This window comes from Haliotis rubra, unplaced genomic scaffold (genome assembly GCF_003918875.1).
Source record: "Haliotis rubra isolate DU_JTF1 unplaced genomic scaffold, ASM391887v1 Scf551, whole genome shotgun sequence".
Taxonomy (NCBI): domain Eukaryota; kingdom Metazoa; phylum Mollusca; class Gastropoda; order Lepetellida; family Haliotidae; genus Haliotis; species Haliotis rubra.
Window position 1 is genome coordinate 440,258 of NW_025767248.1, and position 24,722 is coordinate 464,979.

Genomic DNA, 24,722 nt, shown 5'->3' on the forward strand with positions numbered 1-24,722 from the left:
TCATTGTTTGTCACACAATGGTGTATGTCTGTCATTGTCACACAATGATGTATGTCTATCATTGTCACACAATGGTGTATGTCTATCATTGTTTGTAACACAATGGTGTTTGTGTATCATTGTTTATCACACAATGGTGTATGTGTATCATTGTTTGTCACTCAATAGTGTATGTCTATCATTGTCACACAATGGTGTATGTCTATCATTGTCACACAATGGTGTATGTCTATCTTTGTTTGTCACACAATGGTGTTTGTGTATCATTGTTTATCCCACAATGGTGTACTTCTATCATTGTTTGTCCCTCAATGGTGTATGTCTATCATTGTCACACAATGGTGTATGTCTATTATTGTTTGTCACACAATGGTGTATGTCTATCATTGTTTGTCACACAATGGCGTATGTGTATCATTCTTTGTTTGTCTTTAACATCCTGGAAAATCACAAGTGTATTTAAGCAGGAATATAACACTGTTTGAAATCAATAGGTTAGATGTGTCTTTATTGTCACATGGTTTGGCATTTCACTTCATCAACTTGTTTCAGGATTGTAATTTACCAATTGCTTCTATTTACCTACTGGCAGAGATGCAATCAATATGACTTGGCATCAGTGTTTCTACACCTTCTTCTTCATCACAGCTGACAGGATCATGATGCTGTAACGGCTGCTTTGTTACAGCTTCCACCTGTTCCTGATATTATCACATCCTATATATACACTGGCGTCAAGTAGGTGACATTCCTGATAATATCACACCCTATATATACACTGGCATCAAGTAGGTGACATTCCTGATAATATCACACCCTATATATACACTGGCGTCAAGTAGGTGACATTCCTGATAATATCACACCCTATATATACACTGGCGTCATGTAGGTGACATTCCTGATAATATCACATCCTATATATACACTGGCGTCATGTAGGTGACATTCCTGATAATATCACAACCTATGGCGTCAAGTAGGTGACATTTCTGATAATATCACACCTTATATATACACTGGCGTCAAGTAGGTGACATTCTAATAATATCACATCCTATATATACAAAGGCATCAAGTAGGTGACATTCCTGATGATAATATCACAGAGGAGATATATATACATGTGTATAGAGTCAAGTAGGTGACATTCCTGATAATATCACACCCTATATATACACTGGCGATCAAGTAGGTGACATTCCTGATAATATCACACCCTATATATACACTGGCGTCAAGTAGGTGACATTCCTGACAATATCACATCCTATATATACACTGGCGTCAAGTAGGTGACATTCCTAGATAATATCACATCCTATATATAGGGAGAAGGCATCAAGAGGAGGGTGACATTCCTGATGATATCAGATCCTATATATACACTGGCGTCATATAGGTGACATTCCTGATAATATCACATCCTATATATACACTGGCGTCATGTAGGTGACATTCCTGATAATATCACAACCTATGGCGTCAAGTAGGTGACATTTCTGATAATATCACACCTTATATATACTCTGGCATCAAGTAGATGACATTCTTGGTGATATCACACTATTAAGGCTGACATATAGTAAATGACATTCCTGGTTATGTCACAAGCTAGAGAGGAGATATTTGTACTGTGTGTGATAGAGGAGATTTGTACTGTATGTGTGTGATAGAGAGGAGATATTTGTACAGTTGTGTGATAGAGAGGAGATATTTGTACTGAGAGTGTGTGATAGAGAGGAGATATGTGTACTGTATGTGTGAGAGAGGAGATATGTGTACTGTGTGTGTGATAGAGAGGAGAATATGTGTACTGTGTGTGTGTGAGAGAGAGGGAGATATATACTGTGTGTGTGTACTGTGTGTGTGATAGAGAGGAGGACTGTGTGTGTGATAGAGGAGATATATGTGTACTGTGTGTGTGATAGAGAGGAGATATTTGTACTGTACTGTGTGTGTGATAGAGAGGAGATATTTGTACTGTGTGTGTGTGATAGAGAGGAGATATGTGTACTGTGTGTGTGTGATAGAGAGGAGATACTGTACTGTGTGTGATGAGATAGATAGAGGAGAGATATTGTACTGTGTGTGTGATAGAGAGGAGATATTTGTACTGTGTGTGTGATAGAGAGGAGATATGTGTACTGTATGTGTGTGATAGAGAGGAGATATTTGTACTGTATGTGTGTGATAGAGAGGAGATATTTGTACTGTATGTGTGATAGAGAGTGTGAGAGAGGAGATATTTGTACTGTGTGTGTGAGAGGAGATATGATAGAGTGGAGAGAGGAGATATGTACTGTGTGTGTGATAGAGAGGAGATATATGTACTGTGTGTGTGTGTGTAGAGAGGAGGAGATATGTGTACTGTGTGTGTGATAGAGAGGAGATATGTGTGTACTGTGTGTGTGATAGAGAGGAGATATGTACTATGTGACTGTATGTGATGAGAGGACTGTGATGTGAGTGTACTGTGTGTGTGATAGAGAGGAGATATGTGTACTGTATGTGTGCTAGAGAGGAGATGTAATGTGTGTGATAGAGAGGAGATATATGTACTGTATGTGTGATAGAGAGGAGATATGTGTACTGTGTGATGTGAGAGAGAGGAGATATGAGAAGATGTGTGTGATAGAGAGAGGAGATATTGTACTGTGTGTGTGATGATATGTGTACTGATAGAGAGTACTGTATGTGTGATAGAAATACAGTTATATGTACTGTGTGTGTGATAGAGAGGAGATGTGTGATAGAGAGGAGATATGTGTACTGTGTGTGTAGATAGAGAGGAGATATGTGTACTGTGTGATGAGAGAGGAGATATATGTACTGTGTGTGTGTGATAGAGAGGAGATATGTGTGATACTGTGTACTGTGTGTGTGATAGAGGAGATATGTGTACTGTATGTGATGTTGTGATAGAGAGAGAGATATATGTACTGTGTGTGTGATAGAGAGGAGATATATGTACTGTACTGTACTGTGTGTGTGATAGAGAGGAGATATGTGTACTGTGTGTGTGATAGAGAGGAGATATGTGTACTGTGTGTGTGATAGAGAGGAGATATGTGTACTGTGTGTGTGATAGAGAGGAGATATTTGTACTGTGTGTGTGATAGAGAGGAGATATTTATGTGAGAGAGGAGATATGTGTACTGTGTGTGATAGAGAGGAGATATGTGTACTGTGTGTGTGATAGAGAGGAGATATTTGTACTGTGTGTGTGATAGAGAGGAGATATGTGTACTGTGTGTGTGATAGAGAGGAGATATGTGTACTGTGTGTGTGATGGAGAGGAGATGTGACTGTGTGTGTGATGTGACTACTGTGTGTGTGTGATAGAGAGGAGATATGTGTACTGTATGTGTGATAGAGAGGTAGATAGGAGATATATATGTACTGTGTGTGAGATAGAGAGAGAGAGATATGTGTACTGTATGTGATTATTGATAGAGAGGAGAGATATATGTGTACTGTGTGTGTGATAGAGAGAGATATAGAAAGGAGATATATGTACTGTGTGTGTGTAGAGTGATGTGTACTGTATGTGTGATAGAGAGGATATGTTGTACTGATATGTGTGATAGAGAGGAGATATATGTACTATATGTGTGACTATATGTGTAGAGAGGAGATATATGTACTGTGTGTGATGTACTGTACTGTGTGTGTGATAGAGAGGAGATATGTGTACTGTGTGTGTGATAGAGAGGAGATATGTGTACTGTATGTGTGATAGAGAGGAGATATGTGTACTGTATGTGTGATAGAGAGGAGATATGTGTACTGTGTGTGTGATAGAGAGGAGATATGTGTACTGTATGTGTGTGTGATAGAGAGGAGATATGTGTACTGTATGTGTGATAGAGAGGAGATATGTGTACTGTATGTGTGATAGAGAGGAGATACTGTGTGTGTGATGTACTGTGTGTGTGTGATAGAGAGGAGATATATTTGTACTGTATGTGTGATAGAGAGGAGGAGTATATGTGTACTGTGTGTGTGTGTGAGAGAGGAGATATGTACTGTATATGTAGAGACTAGAAATGTGTGTGTGAGAGAGGAGATATGTGTACTGTGTTGTGTGTGATAGAGGAGGAGATATGTGTACTGTGTGTGTGTGTGATGTGTGTGAGAGAGGAGATATATGTACTGTGTGTGTGTGATAGAGAGGAGATATATGTACTGTATGTGTGTGTGTACTGTGTTTGTGATAGAGAGGAGATATATGATATGTGTACTGTATGTGTGATAGAGAGGAGATATATGTACTGTGTGTGTGATAGAGAGGAGAAGATACATGTACTTACTGTCAGGGAGTATTCATCAGCGGCTGGCTTCTCTCTGTCAAGCTCACATCAACACACAAGGCCTAGGTCATGCCTCACACTCAACAATGTCACCAGTGCAGGTCTACCTCATGTTAGACCGTGTTGATAAACACCCGCACAGCTTCTCCCACTAGTAGAGGTTCATTTTGATCAGTTTTTCTCCAGCCGGTGTAATTTGTAGTGTGAGCTATCATTGGCTGGTGAGTCTCTGAAAGGGGCGTCCCTATAACGAGTCAGCGTGGTGGCGGTCTGCTGTCGGCATGCACAACGCTAGTATGGATACTACTGGAGGGTGTACTGGAGAGTTTCAGTAGGAGCATTGTCCAGTTGGCTCATCACCTACAGCTATATAATCCAGCAGCCTGCCTGCCCCAGTGATTGTGCCTGTCAGCGGGTAGCACCTCGCTTCACTGACTGTGTCACTGAGGACCTACCCAGCACCTATTGCTGTGACACTCTGGTGGCACAAACACTCACTTAATCTTATCAGACTCAACTCTTAGGACTGATTACCAATCATTGTTAAGAGCAAGTATCCCCTGTTTTGGAACAGAGGGGCTGTGTGATCTCAGCCCGTCAGGTCCTGGAGTGTACTGTCACAGGTTACAAGTGTTGTTCCATTCCAGAGGCAAACACGGATCCGGACGGACAGACCCCCGTGCGGACACACCAGGCTCTCCGCAGGGTTGCTCCCCCTCGGTTCCAGGTAAGTGTTACTTTGTGTCACCTCTTGTAGGCAGCCTACATCCAGTATATACACAGGTATGTTTATCTTCAGACGTATTGGTATTATTGATAAACCACACTATCGTTTTATCAATATGCCGACAGATATAGTTTGACCCGCCCACATATGTCCCCTGGATACAGCTTAAGAATATTGGCTTTTGGATGTGTTATTTCAGCATGCCTAATGTGTCCAGCGATTACCACACAGAGTCTCTGCACAACGCCTGTATACATAATAGGGGGAAATCAACATTGCTACAGTCATTTGTGTAGGAAATCTGAAAGTAGATTGTTGAGAAGCAGTGGTGAAGACACATAACAGGTGCTGTTATAATAACAGAATACTGAAACTGTCATATCACTTGTGGGCTGCCATAACAGAACATGTGTTCTCTAGCAGACAATTGTCCTGCCACCGCTGTAGTCCATGGGAGACAACACAGGCAGGAGAAAGGTGATTAATTCAATTACCAGTCCGGAAGATATTTACGTACAGATTATCATTTCTACAGATCATTTGATGAGTCATATCATCCATGTTATTTTTTTGTACCTAATAATATATTCAATTGGATAATTTTAGGTTTAATTTGGGATAATGAATTACACTTTGACAAATATTTTGCTGAAATTATGCAGATCGTTGGCATTTCTAAGTGGAACATTACTGTCAATGTCTCTAATTATCTCATCAGGGATAATTGTACTCATTTTGTTGTTCCTTCGGAATAACTTCCAGGAGAATCTAAGCTTTAAGTACTGTGTTATTAAATGTTATTATGTGGGTATCCCATGACATTTGTGGAAGTGGCACAGTATTGCTGTGGATAATTCCCACTCACTCACTCATTCACACTACTCTCTGCTGAGTGGTGCCAACTCTCACCAAGCATGCAAGGTATTGACAAACAGAAATACCTGACAGAAGAACCCTGTCATGGTCATTCCGGTCCACCAGCTGTTCCTGATGTTGGAGGCAGCTGGGAACACTGTGGGTAGACACTGTAGGGGACACTGTAGGGGAACACTGTGGGGGGAACACTGTAGGGGAACACTGTAGGGGAACACTGTGGGGGAGACACTGTGGGGGACACTGGGGGAACACTGGGGGAACACTGTAGGGGGAACACTGTAGGGGAAGGGGAACACTGTAGGGGGAACACTGTGGGGGAACACTGTAGGGGAACACTGTGGGGAACACACTGTAGGGGGGAACACTGTGGGGAACACTGTAGGGGAACACTGTAGGGGAACACTGTGGGGGAACACTGTAGGGGAACACTGTGGGGAACACTGTAGGGGGGGAACACTGTAAGGGGAACACTGTAACACTGTAGGGGAACACTGTGAGGGAACACTGTAGGGGGAACACTGTGGGGGGACACTGTAGGGGAACACTGTGGGGGGAGACTGTATCTCACATACCTCGGCTCCAATATGAAAACACTGGAATTAGTTTTGTGTCAGAGATTAAAAAAACCTTAAAGTTTACATTGTTGATAACTCTTTGGTATCCCCCAAAGAATTTGTGTGGCTTGTATTTCAGTTTGTACCGCCTGAAGATGCTAGGATAGTTTAAGCTGATACACTGTCGTATATGTATAGCTTGTAACTATATTCCAAGACTCTGCCTCAGTAAACCCACTTCTCACATCTTTCTAATGCACCTCTGTAGTTAACTGCAACTACTTTGGTGTATTTTGTGTTCAAACTTAAATAAGATCTTGCATACGTGTTCAAGCACATTTTTTCTGGTTTTGAAATCCAGCTATTGTTCTTTAAGGCAGCAGTTCAACAGTATCCGTATCTGGGCACCGCATGCAGCCTTTACAAGGTTACATGGTGTTTCTTTAGCCAGTTTCTTATTAAAGAATGCAGCTAAGAACGGACTAACACTTACTTTGCATTCAAAATCCTGCTTTTACTTTTTCACATGTACTCATAAAAAGTTTCAGAATGTAGTTTCCAGAAGGCAAACAAGTAATGTCAGTAGTGCCAGAAAAGCCAACATGTAGTGCCAGTAAAGCCAACGAGTAGTACCAGTAAGCCAATGAGTAGTGCCAGTAAGCCAACGAGTAGTGCCAGTAAAGCAAACGAATAGTGCCAGTAGAGCCATTAGTGCCAGTAAAGCCAACCAGTAGTGCCAGTAAAGCCAAAGAGTAGTGTCAGTAAAGCCAGTAGTGCCAGTGTGCCATTTCCATAGACCTGGCTGGTAATCTGTATACACTAGCCTGGTCAAATGCATCATAAAATGGTTCTGACTGTTCATAACCCAATATGAACTTATTGTAACCAGATGGACTGTTGGTTGGATAAGAATAGTGTAGAATGCAGGACAGCAGTGGCAGTTGAGTGCGCTGCTTCACATTGTGGTTGCAGTAAGACCAGCACAGCAGAGTTGACAACGCCTTGTGCCCTGTGTATGTAATATCACCAGCATCTGAACTATGTTGAGAACATAATGTATAGTTTTACACTGCTGTTATTATTCCTCTCATGCTAAACGGTACTCATCCTTGATTGCTCAGAAATAGCCTCTTAAACCTAATCCTGATCTGTACCCTCAACCTAATCCTGATCTGTACCCTCAACCTAATCCTGATCTGTACCCTCAACCTAATCCTGATCTGTACCCTCAACCTAATCCTGATCTGTACCCCTCAACCTAATCCTGATCTGTACCCTCAACCTAATCCTGATCTGTACCCTCAACCTAATCCTGATCTGTACCCTCAACCTAATCCTGATCTGTACCCTCAACCTAATCCTGATCTGTACCCTCAACCTAATCCTGATCTGTACCCTCAACCTAATCCTGATCTGTACCCTCAACCTAATCCTGATCTGTACCCTCAACCTAATCCTGATCTGTACCCTCAACCTAATCCTGATCTGTACCCTCAACCTAATCCTGATCTGTACCCCCAACCTAATCCTGATCTGTACCCCCAACCTAATCATGGGCTACAAAAAGCTGCGTTTTAGTTCTGGTGTACAGATCTGTGGCCTGGAGTCTGGTGTACAGATCTGTGGTCTGGAGTCCGGTGTACAGATCAGTGGTCTGGAGTCCGGTGTACAGATCTGTGGCCTGGAGTCCTGTGAACAGATGTGTGGCCTGGAGTCTGGTGTACAGATCAGTGGCCTGGAGTCCGGTGTACAGATCTGTGGCCTGGAGTCTGGTGTACAGATCAGTGGCCTGGAGTCCAGTGTACAGATCTGTGGTCTGGAGTCCGGTGTACAGATCTGTGACCTGGAGTCCGGTGTACAGATCTGTGGTCTGGAGTCCAGTGTACAGATCTGTGGTGTGGAGTCTGAAGTACAAATAAGTGGCCTGGAGTCTGGTGTACAGATCTGTGGCCTGGAGTCTGGTGTAAAGATCAGTGGCCTGGAGTCTGGTGTACAGATCAGTGGCCTGGAGTCTGGTGTACAGATCTGTGGCCTGGAGTCTGGTGTACAGATCAGTGGCCTGGAGTCCGGTGTACAGATCTGTGGTCTGGAGTCTGGTGTACAGATCTGGAGTCCGGTGTACAGATCAGTGGTCTGGAGTCTGGTGTACAGATCTGTGGTCTGGAGTCTGGTGTACAGATCTGTGGTCTGGAGTCCAGTGTACAGATCTGGAGTCTGGTGTACAGATCTGGAGTCCGTGTACAGATCAGTGGCTGGAGTCTGGTGTACAGATCAGTGGTCTGGAGTCTGGTGTACAGATCAGTGGTCTGGAGTCTGGTGTACAGATCTGTGGTCTGGAGTCCAGTGTACAGATCTGTGGTCTGGAGTCTGGTGTACAGATCTGTGGTCTGGAGTCTGGTGTACAGATCTGTGGTCTAGAGTCTGGTGTACAGATCAGTGGTCTGGAGTCTGGTGTACAGATCTGTGGTCTAGAGTCTGGTGTACAGATCTGTGGTCTGGAGTCTGGTGTACAGATCTGTGGTCTAGAGTCTGGTGTACAGATCTGTGGTCTGGAGTCTGGTGTACAGATCTGTGGTCTAGAGTCTGGTGTACAGATCTGTGGTCCGGTGTACAGATCAGTGGTCTGGAGTCTGGTGTACAGATCAGTGGTCTAGAGTCTGGTGTACAGATCTGTGGTCTGGAGTCTGGTGTACAGATCTGGAGTCTTGAGTCTGGTGTACAGATCAGTGGCCTGGAGTCCAGTGTACAGATCTGTGGTCTGGAGTCTGGTGTACAGATCTGTGGTCTAGAGTCTGGTGTACAGGCAGCTAATTTTTTCCAAGTAATTAGTTTTACCAGAGCTTCAGAAACAAATCTCAGCAATAAATATTCTGTGATGAAAAGATATCTGAATCTTCATTTATTGTTTGTAGAATTATTTTGTCGGATTGTGAAGCTCGTCTTACAGGAGTTATCTGCAGATACAAGAGTGGTGGCCTTTCAAGTGGGCCCAAAGGATTGAAATGTACATCACAATGACTGACTGTATCAATTGCCTCTTTAATATGTAATTGATATTTAACTGCCCAAATTAATATATTGCAAATGTCATCTCTACAACAGTCATCAAAAAATGATCTTTGAGTGTTTATATGAAATTTATTTCCTGATTTTCAACCGTCAACAGATCGCTAGCAATCACTGTAGTTATTGTGATGGAGACAGAGTAGACCTGATTCATCAGAGTGAAATATACACTCCATCACTGCACCATTCCTGGCTTCCTAGTCTGGTTCTTTGTGTTTGTCTTTAGTCTTACCTGGCATAGTCTGTTCCAGTCTGGGTTAGTCTGTTCCAGTTTGTTTAATAGCCTGCCTCACTATCCCTGAACACATGGTTTTCCATTCCGCATAACCCTCTCCTCAATACAAAAACTCTGGATGAAGAAGCTGTAGATTTTCTGACTCATTAAAATCAATGGCCTTGTGTCCTAGCCAGGTTTAGTCTGTTCTAGCCTCTCCAATTTGTCCTAGTCTGTTCTAGTCTGTCCTAGTATGGTCTAGCCTGTCCTAGTCTGTCTCACTAGTCGGGCTAGTATGGTCTAGCCTGTCTTAGTCTGTCTCACTAGTCGGGGCTAGTCTGGTCCAGCCTGTCCTAGTCTGTATCACTAGCCGGAGCTAGTATGGTATAGCCTGTCCTAGTCTGTCTCACTGGTCGGGGCTATTCTGGTCCAGCCTGTCCTAGTCTGTCTCACTAGTCGGGGCTAGCCTGGTCCAGCCTGTCCTAGTCTGTCTTAGAGTGTGTCACTAGTCGGGGCTAGCCTGGTCCAGCCTGTCCTAGTCTGTCCTAGAGTGTGTCACTAGTCGGGGCTAGTCTGGTCCAGCCTGTCCTAGTCTGTCTCACTAGTTCGGGGCTAGTCTGGTCCAGCCTGTCCTAGTCTGTCTCACTAGTCGGGGCTAGTCTGGTCCAGCCTGTCCTAGTCTGTCCTAGTCTGTCTCACTAGTCGGGGCTAGCCTGGTCCAGCCTGTCCTAGTCTGTCTCACTAGTCGGGGCTAGTCTGGTCCAGCCTGTCCTAGTCTGTCCTAGAGTGTGTCACTAGTCGGGGCTAGTCTGGTCCAGCCAGTCCTAGTCTGTCTCACTAGTCGGGGCTAGTCTGGTCCAGCCTGTCCTGTGTCTGTCTAGTCTGGTCCAGCCTGTCCTAGTCTGTCTCACTAGTCGGTGCTAGTCTGGTCCAGCCTGTCCTAGTCTGTCCTAGAGTGTGTCACAAGTTTGGGATAGCCTGGTCCAGCCTGTCCTAGTCTGTCTCACTAGTTGGGGCTAGTCTGGCCTAGCCTGTCCTAGTCTGTCTCACTAGTCGGGGCTATTCTGGTCCAGCCTGTTATGTTTTATTCCTGTCTCACCTTCTGTCTGTCTGTCCTAATGTGTCCTTGTCTGCCCAGACTCAGGCAGTAAACTGTCTGCCAAATTGATTAACCACTGATGCAAAAACAGCTTGATTATAGTGTGCATCCTCAAAGTGGCTCTAAGGCGGTGAGAGTTTTATGATGGTATACAGATGATTGTTTGTATGGAACACTCTTTATACCTCAATTATGTACAACCACTGACCAGGCCCCACACACCAAACAAAGATATGTATACAGTATAAAACTCTCCTGATACGTTAACACTGTGGTATAATCACCCGTGTTAACACTGTGGTATAATCACCCGTGTTAACACTGTGGTATAATCAAGTACGTTAACACTGTGGTATAATCACGTACGTTAACACTGTGGTATAATCACCCGTGTTAACACTGTGGCATAATCACCTATTTTAACACGGTGGTATAATCACCAATGTTAACACTGTGGTATAATCATCTATGTTAACACTGTGGTATAATCACCTATGATCTCCTGGTATATTAATATTGTGGTATTATCAGCCTGTATGTTAATGCTCTGATATAATCATCTGGTATATTAATACTGTGGTATACTGTCCTGATACATTAATACTGTGGGATGATGTGCTGATACATTAATACTGTGGTATAATCATCTGGTATATTAATACTGTAGGATAATGTCCTGATACAGTAATACTGTGGTATGATGTGATGATACATTAATACTGTGGTATAATCATCTGATACATTAATACTGTGGTATAATCACCTGGTATATTAATACTGTGGTATAATGTCCTGGTATATTAATACTGTGGTTTAATCACCTGTTATATTCATACTGTGGTATAATGTCCTGGTATATTAATACTGTGGTATAATGTCCTGGTATATTAATACTGTGGTATGATCACCTGGTATAGTAACACTGTGGTATAATGTCCTGGTATATTAATACTGTGGTATAATGTCCTGGACCCGGTTGTATCAAACTTTAATGAAGCATTAACGTGCCATTAAACGTTCATTAACTAATGTATCATTAAATTCTGTTGTGCTAACGTTTTAATGATGCTCTGTTGTCATTAGTGCGTCATTAACTTAATGAAGGTCCTGGGGTATCATTAGAGCGTCATTAAACTTCCTGGAAAAGTGAACATTGCGCCAGAATTTCGTTTGCGCCGCACTGGATCTACCTACAGCTATAAAATTACACAGAAATGTAGAGTATTAAATGTCGTATCTCATGGTATAAACTCAGTTTGAAAAGTAGACACTGCTGAATGTTACTCCTAATTTTGTTATGCGTTAAAAACAGTAAATTTCTCTGCTTTTTATCGTGCACTGATAAAAGTACTGTGCTACTATATTTTCAATTTGGCATCTTTACGGAAAGTGTGAGCGAACAAAATTCTGCCTGATACCTGAATGACATAGGTATGTATTAAATTAGTTTGTGTGCTTATGTATAACGTTATACACTCAATCTTAAAAGTGACTCGCAATATGTGTTGAAAATGGATTTTCCCCTATGACGTCAAATGGCTACATAATGGTCACACGCTTATAAAGATGAGGGGGCCTCACTCCGGTATGCTTAATACTAAGTCATTGTAACTCAGATCACTTGGCGAGAATTTGCTGTGAATAAGGACACAATATTTTCGTGATGTTTTGTTCACGGAATTATCGAAAACAATGATACTCAAAACATTTGTGACAAACGCGCACCTGGCCAATGATTATACGCCATTGTTTTGTCTATAACACAACATAAACAAATTCAATGAACAAGACATATCCTTTAAAAACGTGTGCATATATACATTTCATGAAATAAATAAATCATTTATATTTATTATGTCAGTTTTACTTAGGTTTAAAATACTAAATGTTGATAATGAAATTAGTTTCATGAAACCATATGTGAACGATACGCAAAGTATACATTAATAATACAAGTGTAATCCGCAGGACAGTGTGATTGTGTTTACTCTTATTCAACCGACCTTCACCTCAAAGAAATTGCCACATATGTCCAACAATGTTGATGTATGACATCACTACCGATGACCGATTTCTCATGAAATGGCGGCTTCGTGGATATGGGTGCCCACGATTTTGCGAGGGAACCTTTGTCCATAAATGTATGATGTAAGTAATCGGAAACATTCTGACTATCTGCGTATGGTTGTTTGTTTTTATTGTTTTCATTGAAAAAGTCAGAAATGCCGATAATTGCCTATGTCGTTCTCCATGATTTTGCGTCTCGCATGGCGTCACGCTGCACAGAACTTTCGTATGAATATATCAAATTTCAGTATTGTATCTGTTTTAAGTTTTCTAGTTCTTGCTACGATACTCTTTCCGTGCATATTCTAAAAATATTGAGCTCATGCATGCTACGAATAGACGAACTGATGTCTAAAAAATTGAGAAAATGCTGCACAGTATAAAATCTGATTTTTGCTTTGTTTATATTTCTAGCAAGCGCTGTGTAATGAGCACAACGTCCCGTTTTCACACCCAATATGTTTCGTTTTTTCTTAGACACTTGGTTTTAGTGACAAAGACCATTTGGAATTTGATTCTAAAATGTATGAGGAATTCAGCGATGCATTTGTCACAACTGAATATGAAATATACATGATGTAATAGGCGTCCTATGACTGGCCTTAGCGAAACTTGATTTTGTAAACACTATCCAATATGGCGGAAAGCTCACTTCGGCGTTCGTGTTCGTGTATTTTCCAAAACATCCCAACCGATTCTAGGTTTATCGGCGACGTTTCAGAATTATTTAGACGTGTTTCTTCACAGCAGTCGAAATGTTTGTTTTTTGTTCCGAGGTTTAGCCCTAAAGATGCCATTTTGACAGACGACCGAGAGTAACACTTACATGTTTACAGCGCGGAATTGTGGGAAAAAATTAGGGGAATCCCCGGATTTAATGAAAATATTTACATTAGGACGTCATTAGATAATGATACGCTAATAAGTGTTTGATACAACCGTTTTTAATGATGCCATTAACTAATGATGCATTAAGGATTTAATGTATCATTAGGGTTTAATGTTGACATTAGTTAATGAAGCAATGATACAACAGCATGATTCAGTGGGCATCTACAGCTTAATTTCTATCTCCATAAATTGCTTGTTGTTAAAGTCATTGTAGTAGATGTACATGATAGGGAGGTATTTAAGTCATGTCGGCAAACTTTGGATGTCCTCAGAAGTAGGTAATGGCGTGTTTGGGGAACTCTTCAATATGGAGTCAGTATCCATCATGTCTGTGGCGAGGGCAGCCAAATATCTCCTACAGAAATATTGACCCCAAATTTCATTTGAGAAGAGTTATAGGAGTTGAATATTCTGAAATCTAATTTGAAAGTGTGTGGTGTCTCGGGCTTCAATAGTCATGAAGTGATCTTGTGTAACAAAGGTTAACTTGTAGTAGGAGTCGCCCCGGGCAGCATCAAGGGCGGACACGACTTCCAGCTGCAGCTCCAGGAGAAGTCAACCAATCTATCTGTCACTTGATTCCTCACAGTGAACTCAGCCTTGGTGCTGGTATCTCTATATTATTCTGCCTTGCCTGTAGTATATTCACTAGAATCTATGAATACAGTGTTCCACTACTAGAATCTATGAATACAATGTTCCCCTACTAGAATCTATGAGTACCATGTTCCACTACTAGAATCTATGAATACAATGTTCCCCTACTAGAATCTATGAATACCATGTTCCACTACTAGAAGCTATGAATACCATGTTCCACTACTAGAATCTATGAATACCATGTTCCACTACTAGAATCTATGAATACCATGTTCCACTACTAGAATCTATGAATACAATGTTCCACTACTAGAATCTATGAATACAATGTTCCACTACTAGAATCTATGAATACCATGTTCCACTACTAGAATCTATGAATACCATGTTCCACTACTAGAATCTATGAATACCATGTTCCACTACTAGAATCTGAATACAATGTTCCAACTACAATGTTCCACTACTAGAATCTATGAATACAATGTTCCACTACTAGAATCTATGTAATACCATGTTCCACTACTAGAATCTATGAATACCATGTTCCACTACTAGAATCTATGAATACCATGTTCCACTACTAGAATCTATGAATACCATGTTCCACTACTAGAATCTATGAATACCATGTTCCACTACTAGAATCTATGAATACCATGTTCCACTACAAGAATCTATCAATACAATGTTCCACTATTAGAATCTATGAATGCCATGTTCCACTACTAGAATCTAAGAATACCATGTTCCACTACTAGAATCTATGAATACAGTGTTCCAATACTAGAATCTATGAATACAATGTTCCACTACTAGAATCTATGAATACAATGTTCCACTACTAGAATCTATGAATACCATATTCCACTGCTAGAATCTATGAATACAATGTTCCACTACTAGAATCTATGAATACCATGTTCCACTACTAGAATCTATGAATACCATGTTCCACTACTAGAATCTATGAATACCATGTTCCACTACTAGAATCTATGAATACAGTGTTCCACTACTAGAATCTATGATTCCCTGACATTTTGTTGTGGTGAAGGTAGTTCACTTATGATGATCTTTTCATTTTCACTGGGAAACAGCTGCAATATATGTTACACATGACCAATTTAGCTGATCAGATTTTCAGTGAACACATTTAAAATGTAATATATAGTATCCTACATAGTTTGGGTAGATTGTATGGCATACTTGATGGTATGGACCAAGGGTCATGATGATTGTATGCCATTATTACCTGATGGTATGGACCAAGGCTCATGATGATTGTATGACATTATTACCTGATGGTATGGACCAAGGCTCATGATGATTGTATGACATTATTACCTGATGGTATGGACCAAGGCTCATGATGATTGTATGACATTATTACCTGATGGTATGGACCAAGGCTCATGATGATTGTATGACATTATTACCTGATGGTATGGACCAAGGCTCATGATGATTGTATGACATTATTACCTGATGGTATGGACCAAGGCTCATGATGATTGTATGACATTATTACCTGATGGTATGGACCAAGGCTCATGATGATTGTATGACATTATTACCTGATGGTATGGACCAATGATTGTATGCATTATTCATGATGATGATGATTGTATGACATTATTACCTGATGGTATGGACCAAGGCTCATGATGATTGTATGACATTATTACCTGATGGTATGGACCAAAGGCTCATGATGATTGTATGACATTATTACCTGATGGTATGGACCAAGGCTCATGATGATTGTATGACATTATTACCTGATGGTATGGACCAAGGCTCATGATGATTGTATGACATTATTACCTGATGGTATGGACCAAGGCTCATGATGATTGTATGACATTATTAATTGATGGTATGGACCAAGGCTCATGATGATTGTATGACACATTATTACCTGATGGTATGGACCAAGGCTCATGATGATTGTATGACATTATTACCTGATGGTATGGACCAAGGCTCATGATGATTGTATGACATTATTACCTGATGGTATGGACCAAGGCTCATGATGATTGTATGACATTATTACCTGATGGTATGGACCAAGGCTCATGATGATTGTATGACATTATTACCTGATGGTATGGACCAAGGCTCATGATGATTGTATGACATTATTACCTGATGGTATGGACCAAGGCTCATGATGATTGTATGACATTATTACCTGATGGTATGGACCAAGGCTCATGATGATTGTATGACATTATTACCTGATGGTATGGACCAAGGCTCATGATGATTGTATGACATTATTACCTGATGGTATGGACCAAGGCTCATGATGATTGTATGACATTATTACCTGATGGTATGGACCAAGGCTCATGATGATTGTATGACATTATTACCTGATGGTATGGACCAAGGCTCATGATGATTGTATGACATTATTACCTGATGGTATGGACCAAGGCTCATGATGATTGTATGACATTATTACCTGATGGTATGGACCAAGGCTCATGATGATTGTATGACATTATTACCTGATGGTATGGACCAAGGCTCATGATGATTGTATGACATTATTACCTGATGGTATGGACCAAGGCTCATGATGATTGTATGACATTATTACCTGATGGTATGGACCAAGGCTCATGATGATTGTATGACATTATTACCTGATGGTATGGACCAAGGCTCATGATGATTGTATGACATTATTACCTGATGGTATGGACCAAGGCTCATGATGATTGTATGACATTATTACAAGGCTCATGATGATGGTATGGACCAAGGCTCATGATGATTGTATGACATTATTACCTGATGGTATGGACCAAGGCTCATGATGATTGTATGACATTATTACATTATTACCTGATGGTATGGACCAAGGCTCATGATGATTGTATGACATTATTACCTGATGGTATGGACCAAGGCTCATGATGATTGTATGACATTATTACCTGATGGTATGGACCAAGGCTCATGATGATTGTATGACATTATTACCTGATGGTATGGACCAAGGCTCATGATGATTGTATGACATTATTACCTGATGGTATGGACCAAGGCTCATGATGATTGTATGACATTATTACCTGATGGTATGGACTCATGATGATTCATGATGATTGTATGACATGATGATTGTATGACATTATTACCTGATGGTATGGACCAAGGCTCATGATGATTGTATGACATTATTACCTGATGGTATGGACCAAGGCTCATGATGATTGTATGACATTATTACCTGATGGTATGGACCAAGGCTCATGATGATTGTATGATTATTACCTGATGGTACATCATGATGATTGTATGACATTATTACCTGATGGTATGGACCAAGGCTCATGATGATTGTATGACATTATTACCTGATGGTATGGACCAAGGCTCATGATGATTGTATGACATTATTACCTGATGGTATGGACCAAGGCTCATGATGATTGTATGACATTATTACCTGATGGTATGGACCAAGGCTCATGATGATTGTATGACATTATTACCTGATGGTATGGACCAAGGCTCATGATGATTGTATGACATTATTACCTGATGGTATGGACCAAGGCTCCATGATGATTGTATGACATTATGACATTATTGATGGTATGGACCAAGGCTCATGATGATTGTATGACATTATTACCTGATGGTATGGTGATGGATGACAAGTATGGACCAAGGCTCATGATGAGGCTCATGATGATTGTATGACATTATTACCTGATGGTATGGACCAAGGCTCATGATGATTGTATGACATTATTACCTGATGGTATGGACCAAGGCTCATGATGATTGTATGACATTATTACCTGATGGTATGGACCAAGGCTCATGATGATTGTATGACATTATTTACCTGATGGTATGGACCAAGGCTCATGATGATTCATGACATTATGATTGATGGACATGATGATTGTATGACATTATTACATTATTGATGGTATGGACCAAGGCTCATGATGATTGTATGACATTATTACCTGATGGTATGGACCAAGGCTCATGATGATTGTATGACATTATTTACCTGATGGTATGGACCAAGGCATCATGATGATTATTACCTGATATGGACATTATTCATGATGGTATGACATTATTACCTCATGGTATGGATGATGATGACATGACATTATTACCTGATGGTATGGACCAAGGCTCATGATGATTGTATGACATTATTACCTGATGGTATGGACCAAGGCTCATGATGATTGTATGACATTATTACCTGATGGTATGGACCAAGGCTCATGATGATTGTATGACATTATTACCTGATGGTATGGACCAAGGCTCATGATGATTGTATGACATTATTACCTGATGGTATGGACCAAGGCTCATGATGATTGTATGACATTATTACCTGATGGTATGGACCAAGGCTCATGATGATTGTATGACATTATTACCTGATGGTATGGACCAAGGCTCATGATGCCATTTGTTGGATTGCTTGGACTGAAATTATTGAGACCACTGTTTTACAGCAGGAACTTTGCTGCGAGCATTGTTGAATGGTAAAGTATATAGTTCATTCATCTTTTTCTGTATTGAGTGGCATATGTGTGCAGATCCTACATACACACTCCACACCAGCTGTAGGGCAGGTTCTGGTTCATGTTGAGTGCTACTTCTTTGGATTTGTTACAGATTTGTGGACATAGACATCACCTAATATCTAGCATGTGATAATGTCCTCACACCTGGCAGACAATGATATCGACACAGCGTGTCCTCACCATGTTTATACACAGAAACAGATGTGGTGGATTTGCAGACTTGACTATGCATGTGAACCAAGCATGTTGACATGGTTGAAGTTCTGCCCACCTGAGAGGACAACTGTTCAGGATGTCACTGGTTTGTTGGAGAATATTTAGGACCTGACTGGTAGGTATGTCACTGGTTTGTTGGAGAGTATTTAGGACCAGACTGGTAGGTATGTCACTGGTTTGTTGGAGAGTATTTAGGACCTGACTGGTAGGTATGTCACTGGTTTGTTGGAGAGTATTTAGGACCTGACTGGTAGGTATGTCACTGGTTTGTTAGAGAGTATTTAGGACCTGACTGGTAGGTATGTCACTGGTTTGTTAAGGAGTATTTAGGACCTGACTGGTAGGTATGTCACTGGTTTGTTAGAGAGTATTTAGGACCTGACTGGTAGGTATGTCACTGGTTTGTTAGAGAGTATTTAGGACCTGACTGGTAGGTATGTCACTGGTTTGTTGGAGAGTATTTAGGACCTGACTGGTAGGTATGTCACTGGTTTGTTGGAGAGTATTTAGGACCTGACTGGTAGGTATGTCACTGGTTTGTTGGAGAGTATTTAGGACCTGACTGGTAGGTATGTCACTGGTTTGTCATGCAGCATACAGTACAACACCAGTCCTTGACTGAGTATCTGGAACGTTACTGGCTAGTTAATGGGTATTTAGGACCTGACTGGTTTGTTAGAGGGTATTTAGGACCCTGATTGGTTTGTCAGTGACTATTTAGGACCTGGCTGGTATGTCCGTGGGTATTTAGGACCTGACTGGTTTGTTAGTGACTATTTAGGACCTGACTGGTTGTTAAGGGGTATTTAGGACCTGACTGGTTTGTTAATGGGTATTTAGGACCTGACTGGTTGTTAATGGGTATTTAGGACCTGACTGGTTTGTTAATGGGTATTTAGGACCTGACTGGTTTGTTAGAGGTATATAGGACCTGAATGGTTTGTTAGAGGGTATTTATGAACTGACTGGTATGTCAGTGGGTATAAAGGACCTGACTGGTTTGTCAGTGGGTATAAAAGACCTGACTGGTTTGTCAGTGGGTATTTAGGACCTGACTGGTTTATCAGTGACTATTAAGGACCTGACTGGTTTGTCAGTGGGTATTTAGGACCTGACTGGTTTGTTTGAGGGTATTTAGGACCTGACTGGTTTGTTAGAGGGTATTTAGGACCTGACGGGTATGTCAGTGACTATTTAGGACCCGACTGGTTTGTCAGTGGGTATTTCGGACCTGACTGGTTTGTTAGAGGGTATTTAGGACCTGACTGCTTTCTTAGAGGGTATTTAGGACCTGACTGGTATGTCAGAGGGTATTTAGGACCTGGCTGGTTTGTCAGTAGGTATTTAGGACCTGATTGGTTTGTCAGTGAGTATTTAGGACCTGACTGGTTTGTTAGAGGGTATTTAAGACCTGACTGGTTTGTTAGAGTGTATTTAGGACCTGACTGGTTTGTTAGAAAGTATTTAGGACCTGACTGGTTTGTTAGAGGGTATTTAGGACCTGACTGGTATGTCAGAGGGTATTTAGGACCTGACTGGTTTGTCAGTAGGTATTTAGGACCTGATTGGTTTGTCAGTGACGTTTCAGGACCTGACTGGGTTGTTAGAGGGTATTTAAGACCTGACTGGTTTGTTAGAGTGTATTTAGGACCTGACTGGTTTGTTAGAAAGTATGTAGGACCTGACTGGTTTGTTAGAGGGTATTTAGGACCTGACTGGTATGTCAGAGGGTATTTAGGACCTTGCTGGTTTGTCAGTAGGTATTTAGGACCTGATTGGTTTGTCAGTGACTATTTAGGACCTGACTGGTTTGTTAGAGGGTATTTAAGACCTAACTGGTTTGTCAGAGTGTATTTAGGACCTGACTGGTTTGTTGGAGAGTATTTAGGACCTGACTGGTTTGTCAGAGGGTATTTAAGACCTGACTAGTATGTCAGTGACTATTTAGGACCTGACTGGTTTGTTGTCCCCTGCTGCAACGCTGAATGGGGAACTATGTATTCAGTAGCGTCCGTCCGCATGTACGGACGTCCCGATTCTTGTTAACATGATATCTAATGAACTATTGTACCCAATGTCTTTAAATTTGGTGACAGCCTGCATTGGGGGATTACACAGACACCACAGTCACCTTGACCTTATTTTCAAGGTCACCACAACACTTTGACCACTTTTCAAACTCTTGTTAAGGCGATATCTCATGAACTGTATTATCAATCTCAACTCCCCTGGGGGAGCATACAACTCTTGCAGCCACTAGGCGCACCGAGTTAATGTGGCTTTCCCATGCTTATGAGGTACCCATTCACAGCTGTGTGGACTGGAACACATAGTCACAGTACTTTGTCCAAGTTTACAGTACCCGCAACTAGGTGTTTGCACATATTCATGTGGACACCATCTGGTCATATACCAACGGATTCATGGGTTCTTTTAAGTGCACAGGGCTGTGTACTGTACACTGGAGGTTGTGACAACACTGAAAGAGTCTGCACACAAAGTTAACTCCCAAGTTTTTTTTACACCCGGTCGCGGGTGGGCTCGATCCTGGCACCTCAAGCTCACTGGATTACTAGCCTGACTGGTTTGTTAGAGGGTATTTAGGACCTGACTGGTTTGTCAGTGGGTATTTAGGACCTGGCTGGTTTCTTAGAGGGTATTTAGGACCTGGCTGGTTTCTTAGAGGGTATTTAGGACCTGATTGGTTTGATAGAGGGTATATAGGACCTGACTGGTTTGTCAGTGGGTATTGATGTATTTACATGGTGTATTTGTCACTCAGTTTGCTGTGTGGAGAAATCATTATGTGGTTGTTTGATTCACAAGGAATTCAGTTGGCTGTGTGGAGAAACCATTATGTGGTTGTTTTGATTCACAAGGAACTCAGTTGGCTTTGTGTGGAAACCACTATGTGGTTGTTTGATTCACAAGGAGCTCAGTTGGCTGTGTGAGGAAACCATTATGTGGTTGATTCACAAGGAACTCAGTTGGCTGTGTGTGGAAACCATTATGTGGTTGTTAGATTCACAAGGAACTCATTTGGCTGTGTGTTGAAACCATTATGTGGTTGTTTGATTCACAAGGAACTCATTTGGCTGTGTGTGGAAACCATTATGTGGTTGTTTGATTCACAAGGAACTCAGTTGGCTGTGTGGGGAAACCATTATGTGGTTGATTCACAAGGAACTCAGTTGAACTGGGAACCTGAGATTATCCACACTGAATGTCTTATAAAATCATGTGGTAAATCCATTACAAGGTGTAACTAGAGGCTAGAGAACAACCTTCTCCATATCCAAGGATGACCTTTCCAGTTTCACAGGCTCACTGCTTGGTGGTGCCGACACTGAAGCAGTAACGCATCTGATGTGTGTGTAGATACAAGGCACATATATACTGGTAGTAGTGGGTATCCCGTGTGTGTGTATGTGTCTGTGTGTACACACAAGGCACATATATATACAGAAAGTAGTGGGTATCTCGTGTGTTTGTTTGTGTATGTGTGGGGTCTTTTTTGTGTACATGTGTGTGTGTATGTAGGTGTGTGTTTGTATATGCAAGGCACATATATACTGGAAGTAGTGTGTATCTCTTCTTTTTCTTTTGTGTGTGTGTGTGTGTGTGTGTGTGTGTGTGTGTGTGTGTGTGTGTGTGTGTGTGTGTGTGTGTGTGTGTGTGTGTGTGTGTGTGTGTGTGTGTGTGTGTGTGTGTGTGTGTGTGTGTGTGTGTGTGTGTGTGTGTGTGTGTGTACAAGGCACATACTGGCTATCTGACACGTGCTTCTTCTCGCATGTTCCTCCAGCCTTCAGTTATGACGGATGATACTTTAATCTGCCACTTCCCTTCTAAGAGAAGCTGCTGTACTAAACTGATGATCGTTCTGCCTTAAGCTGTAGATGTAATGCAACTTCTAAAATAGATTGCTTTTAAAATTCCTTGTGAGATTTATGATGAGAGTGCAGGGTATTCCTCAAGCAAATCATATGACCTCACAAAGTTGGGAGAGGAAGTCATATTTTTCTTCTGATAATTGGAGATTTCCAAAGAATAATCTTTCACAATACATGTACATGTGCTGAACAGGGACCAAGTTCATTATTTTCCAAACATCTCGCTTCAAATACCGTCCAATAGTGTGATTAATCTTCCCAGTCAGGGAACAGCCAATCACGGCCCCAACACAACAAATATTTTTATGAGGTATGTGTCAATTGTTTTTATGGTGCAAGACTTTAATCAGTCAAACAAAATTTCTGGAGAAGGAGTTTTATGATTGGTTTATATGGCCACATCTGGGCTGTGAATATTGCGCCATGCACAACGATGAAATCCTGCCTGGGGGAGCTGGAGCTGATTACCAGGAGGCAGTCCGTCCGAGGTGTTGCTCCACACTCATGGAATCCCAACACTTGTAGCACCATAACATCAAAGGCTTATTGAACAGACCTGCGATTTATTAGGTCATAAAGTTTTTATTTTAATCTTTTTGTTTTCTCAATCAAATTAATGATAATCACAAGCATTACATCAATTTTGACATTTTTAATCTATTTGGAGAAATCGAAGCTCTTCAGTAGCAATCAGATCACTAACATGACACTGTAAAATAATTGTTGTATTAAACACCAGGACATCAATATGCTAATGATGTCTGTGCAAACGTGAAACGTCTTGTAATGATGTGTGGAATGAGGCCTGGCATATTGATGAGGTCAGGACTTGCCATCAGAGAGTGATATAGTCACATCACTCAGTGCTTGCTCTCAGATAGAGTCATATGGTCACATCACTCAGTGCCTGCTCTCTGAGAGTGATATAGTCGCAACACTCAGTGCCTGCTCGCAGAGAGTCATAAAGTCATATCACTCAGTGCCTGCTCTCTGAGAGTGATATAGTCACATCACTCAGTGCCTGCTCTCTGAGAGTGATATAGTCACATCACTCAGTGCCTGCTCTGCTTGCCATCAGAGAGTGATATAGTCACATCACTCAGTGCCTGCTTTCAGAGAGAGTCATCTGAGAGTGATATAGTCAACTTCTTTATTTCAGTGCTTGCCATCAGAGAGCGAAAATATAGTAGTGTTACATCACTCAGTGCCTGCTCAACTTCAGAGTCAAACAAGTCATATAGTCACATCACTCAGTGCTTGCTCTCAGAGAGTCGATGTTCAGATGGTCATCACCAGGGAGATTTGACAGAATGTTAACAGAAAGGATGTAACTAAAGACAGTAGGTGTATTCAGGAGATTGAATGCTACATTGTTGGTGTTTGAGGGGAGTGAGTGAGTGAGTTTAGTTTTACGCCGCACTAAGCAATATTCCAGCTATATGGCGGCGGTCTGTAAATGATAGGGGGCGGTGGGGTAGCGTAGTGGTTAAAGCGTTCGCTCGTCACGCCGAAGATCCGGGTTCGATTCCCCACATGGGTACAATGTGTGAAGCCCATTTCTGGTGTCCCCCGCCATGATATTGCTGGAATATTGCTAAAAAGCGGCGTAAAACCATACTCACTCAC

General features: G+C 41.4%; 2 protein-coding genes across 2 annotated transcripts in view; one reads left to right on the plus strand and one right to left on the minus strand.

Annotated features, from left to right (window-relative positions):
* LOC124253779 overlaps window positions 1-4,700 on the minus strand; it is a 227,888-nt gene extending 223,188 nt beyond the window's left edge. The window contains exon 1 of the mRNA XM_046687612.1: window positions 4,314-4,700. The gene's annotated coding sequence lies outside the window, so the exon portion shown is untranslated. The remainder of the gene's footprint in view (window positions 1-4,313) is intronic.
* The window catches only part of LOC124253777, a 292,031-nt gene that overhangs the window by 114,841 nt on the left and 152,468 nt on the right, over window positions 1-24,722 (plus strand). Inside the window, 1 exon segment of the mRNA XM_046687609.1 lies at window positions 4,961-5,040. Within this exon segment, the coding sequence (XP_046543565.1) occupies window positions 4,961-5,040 (80 nt within the window).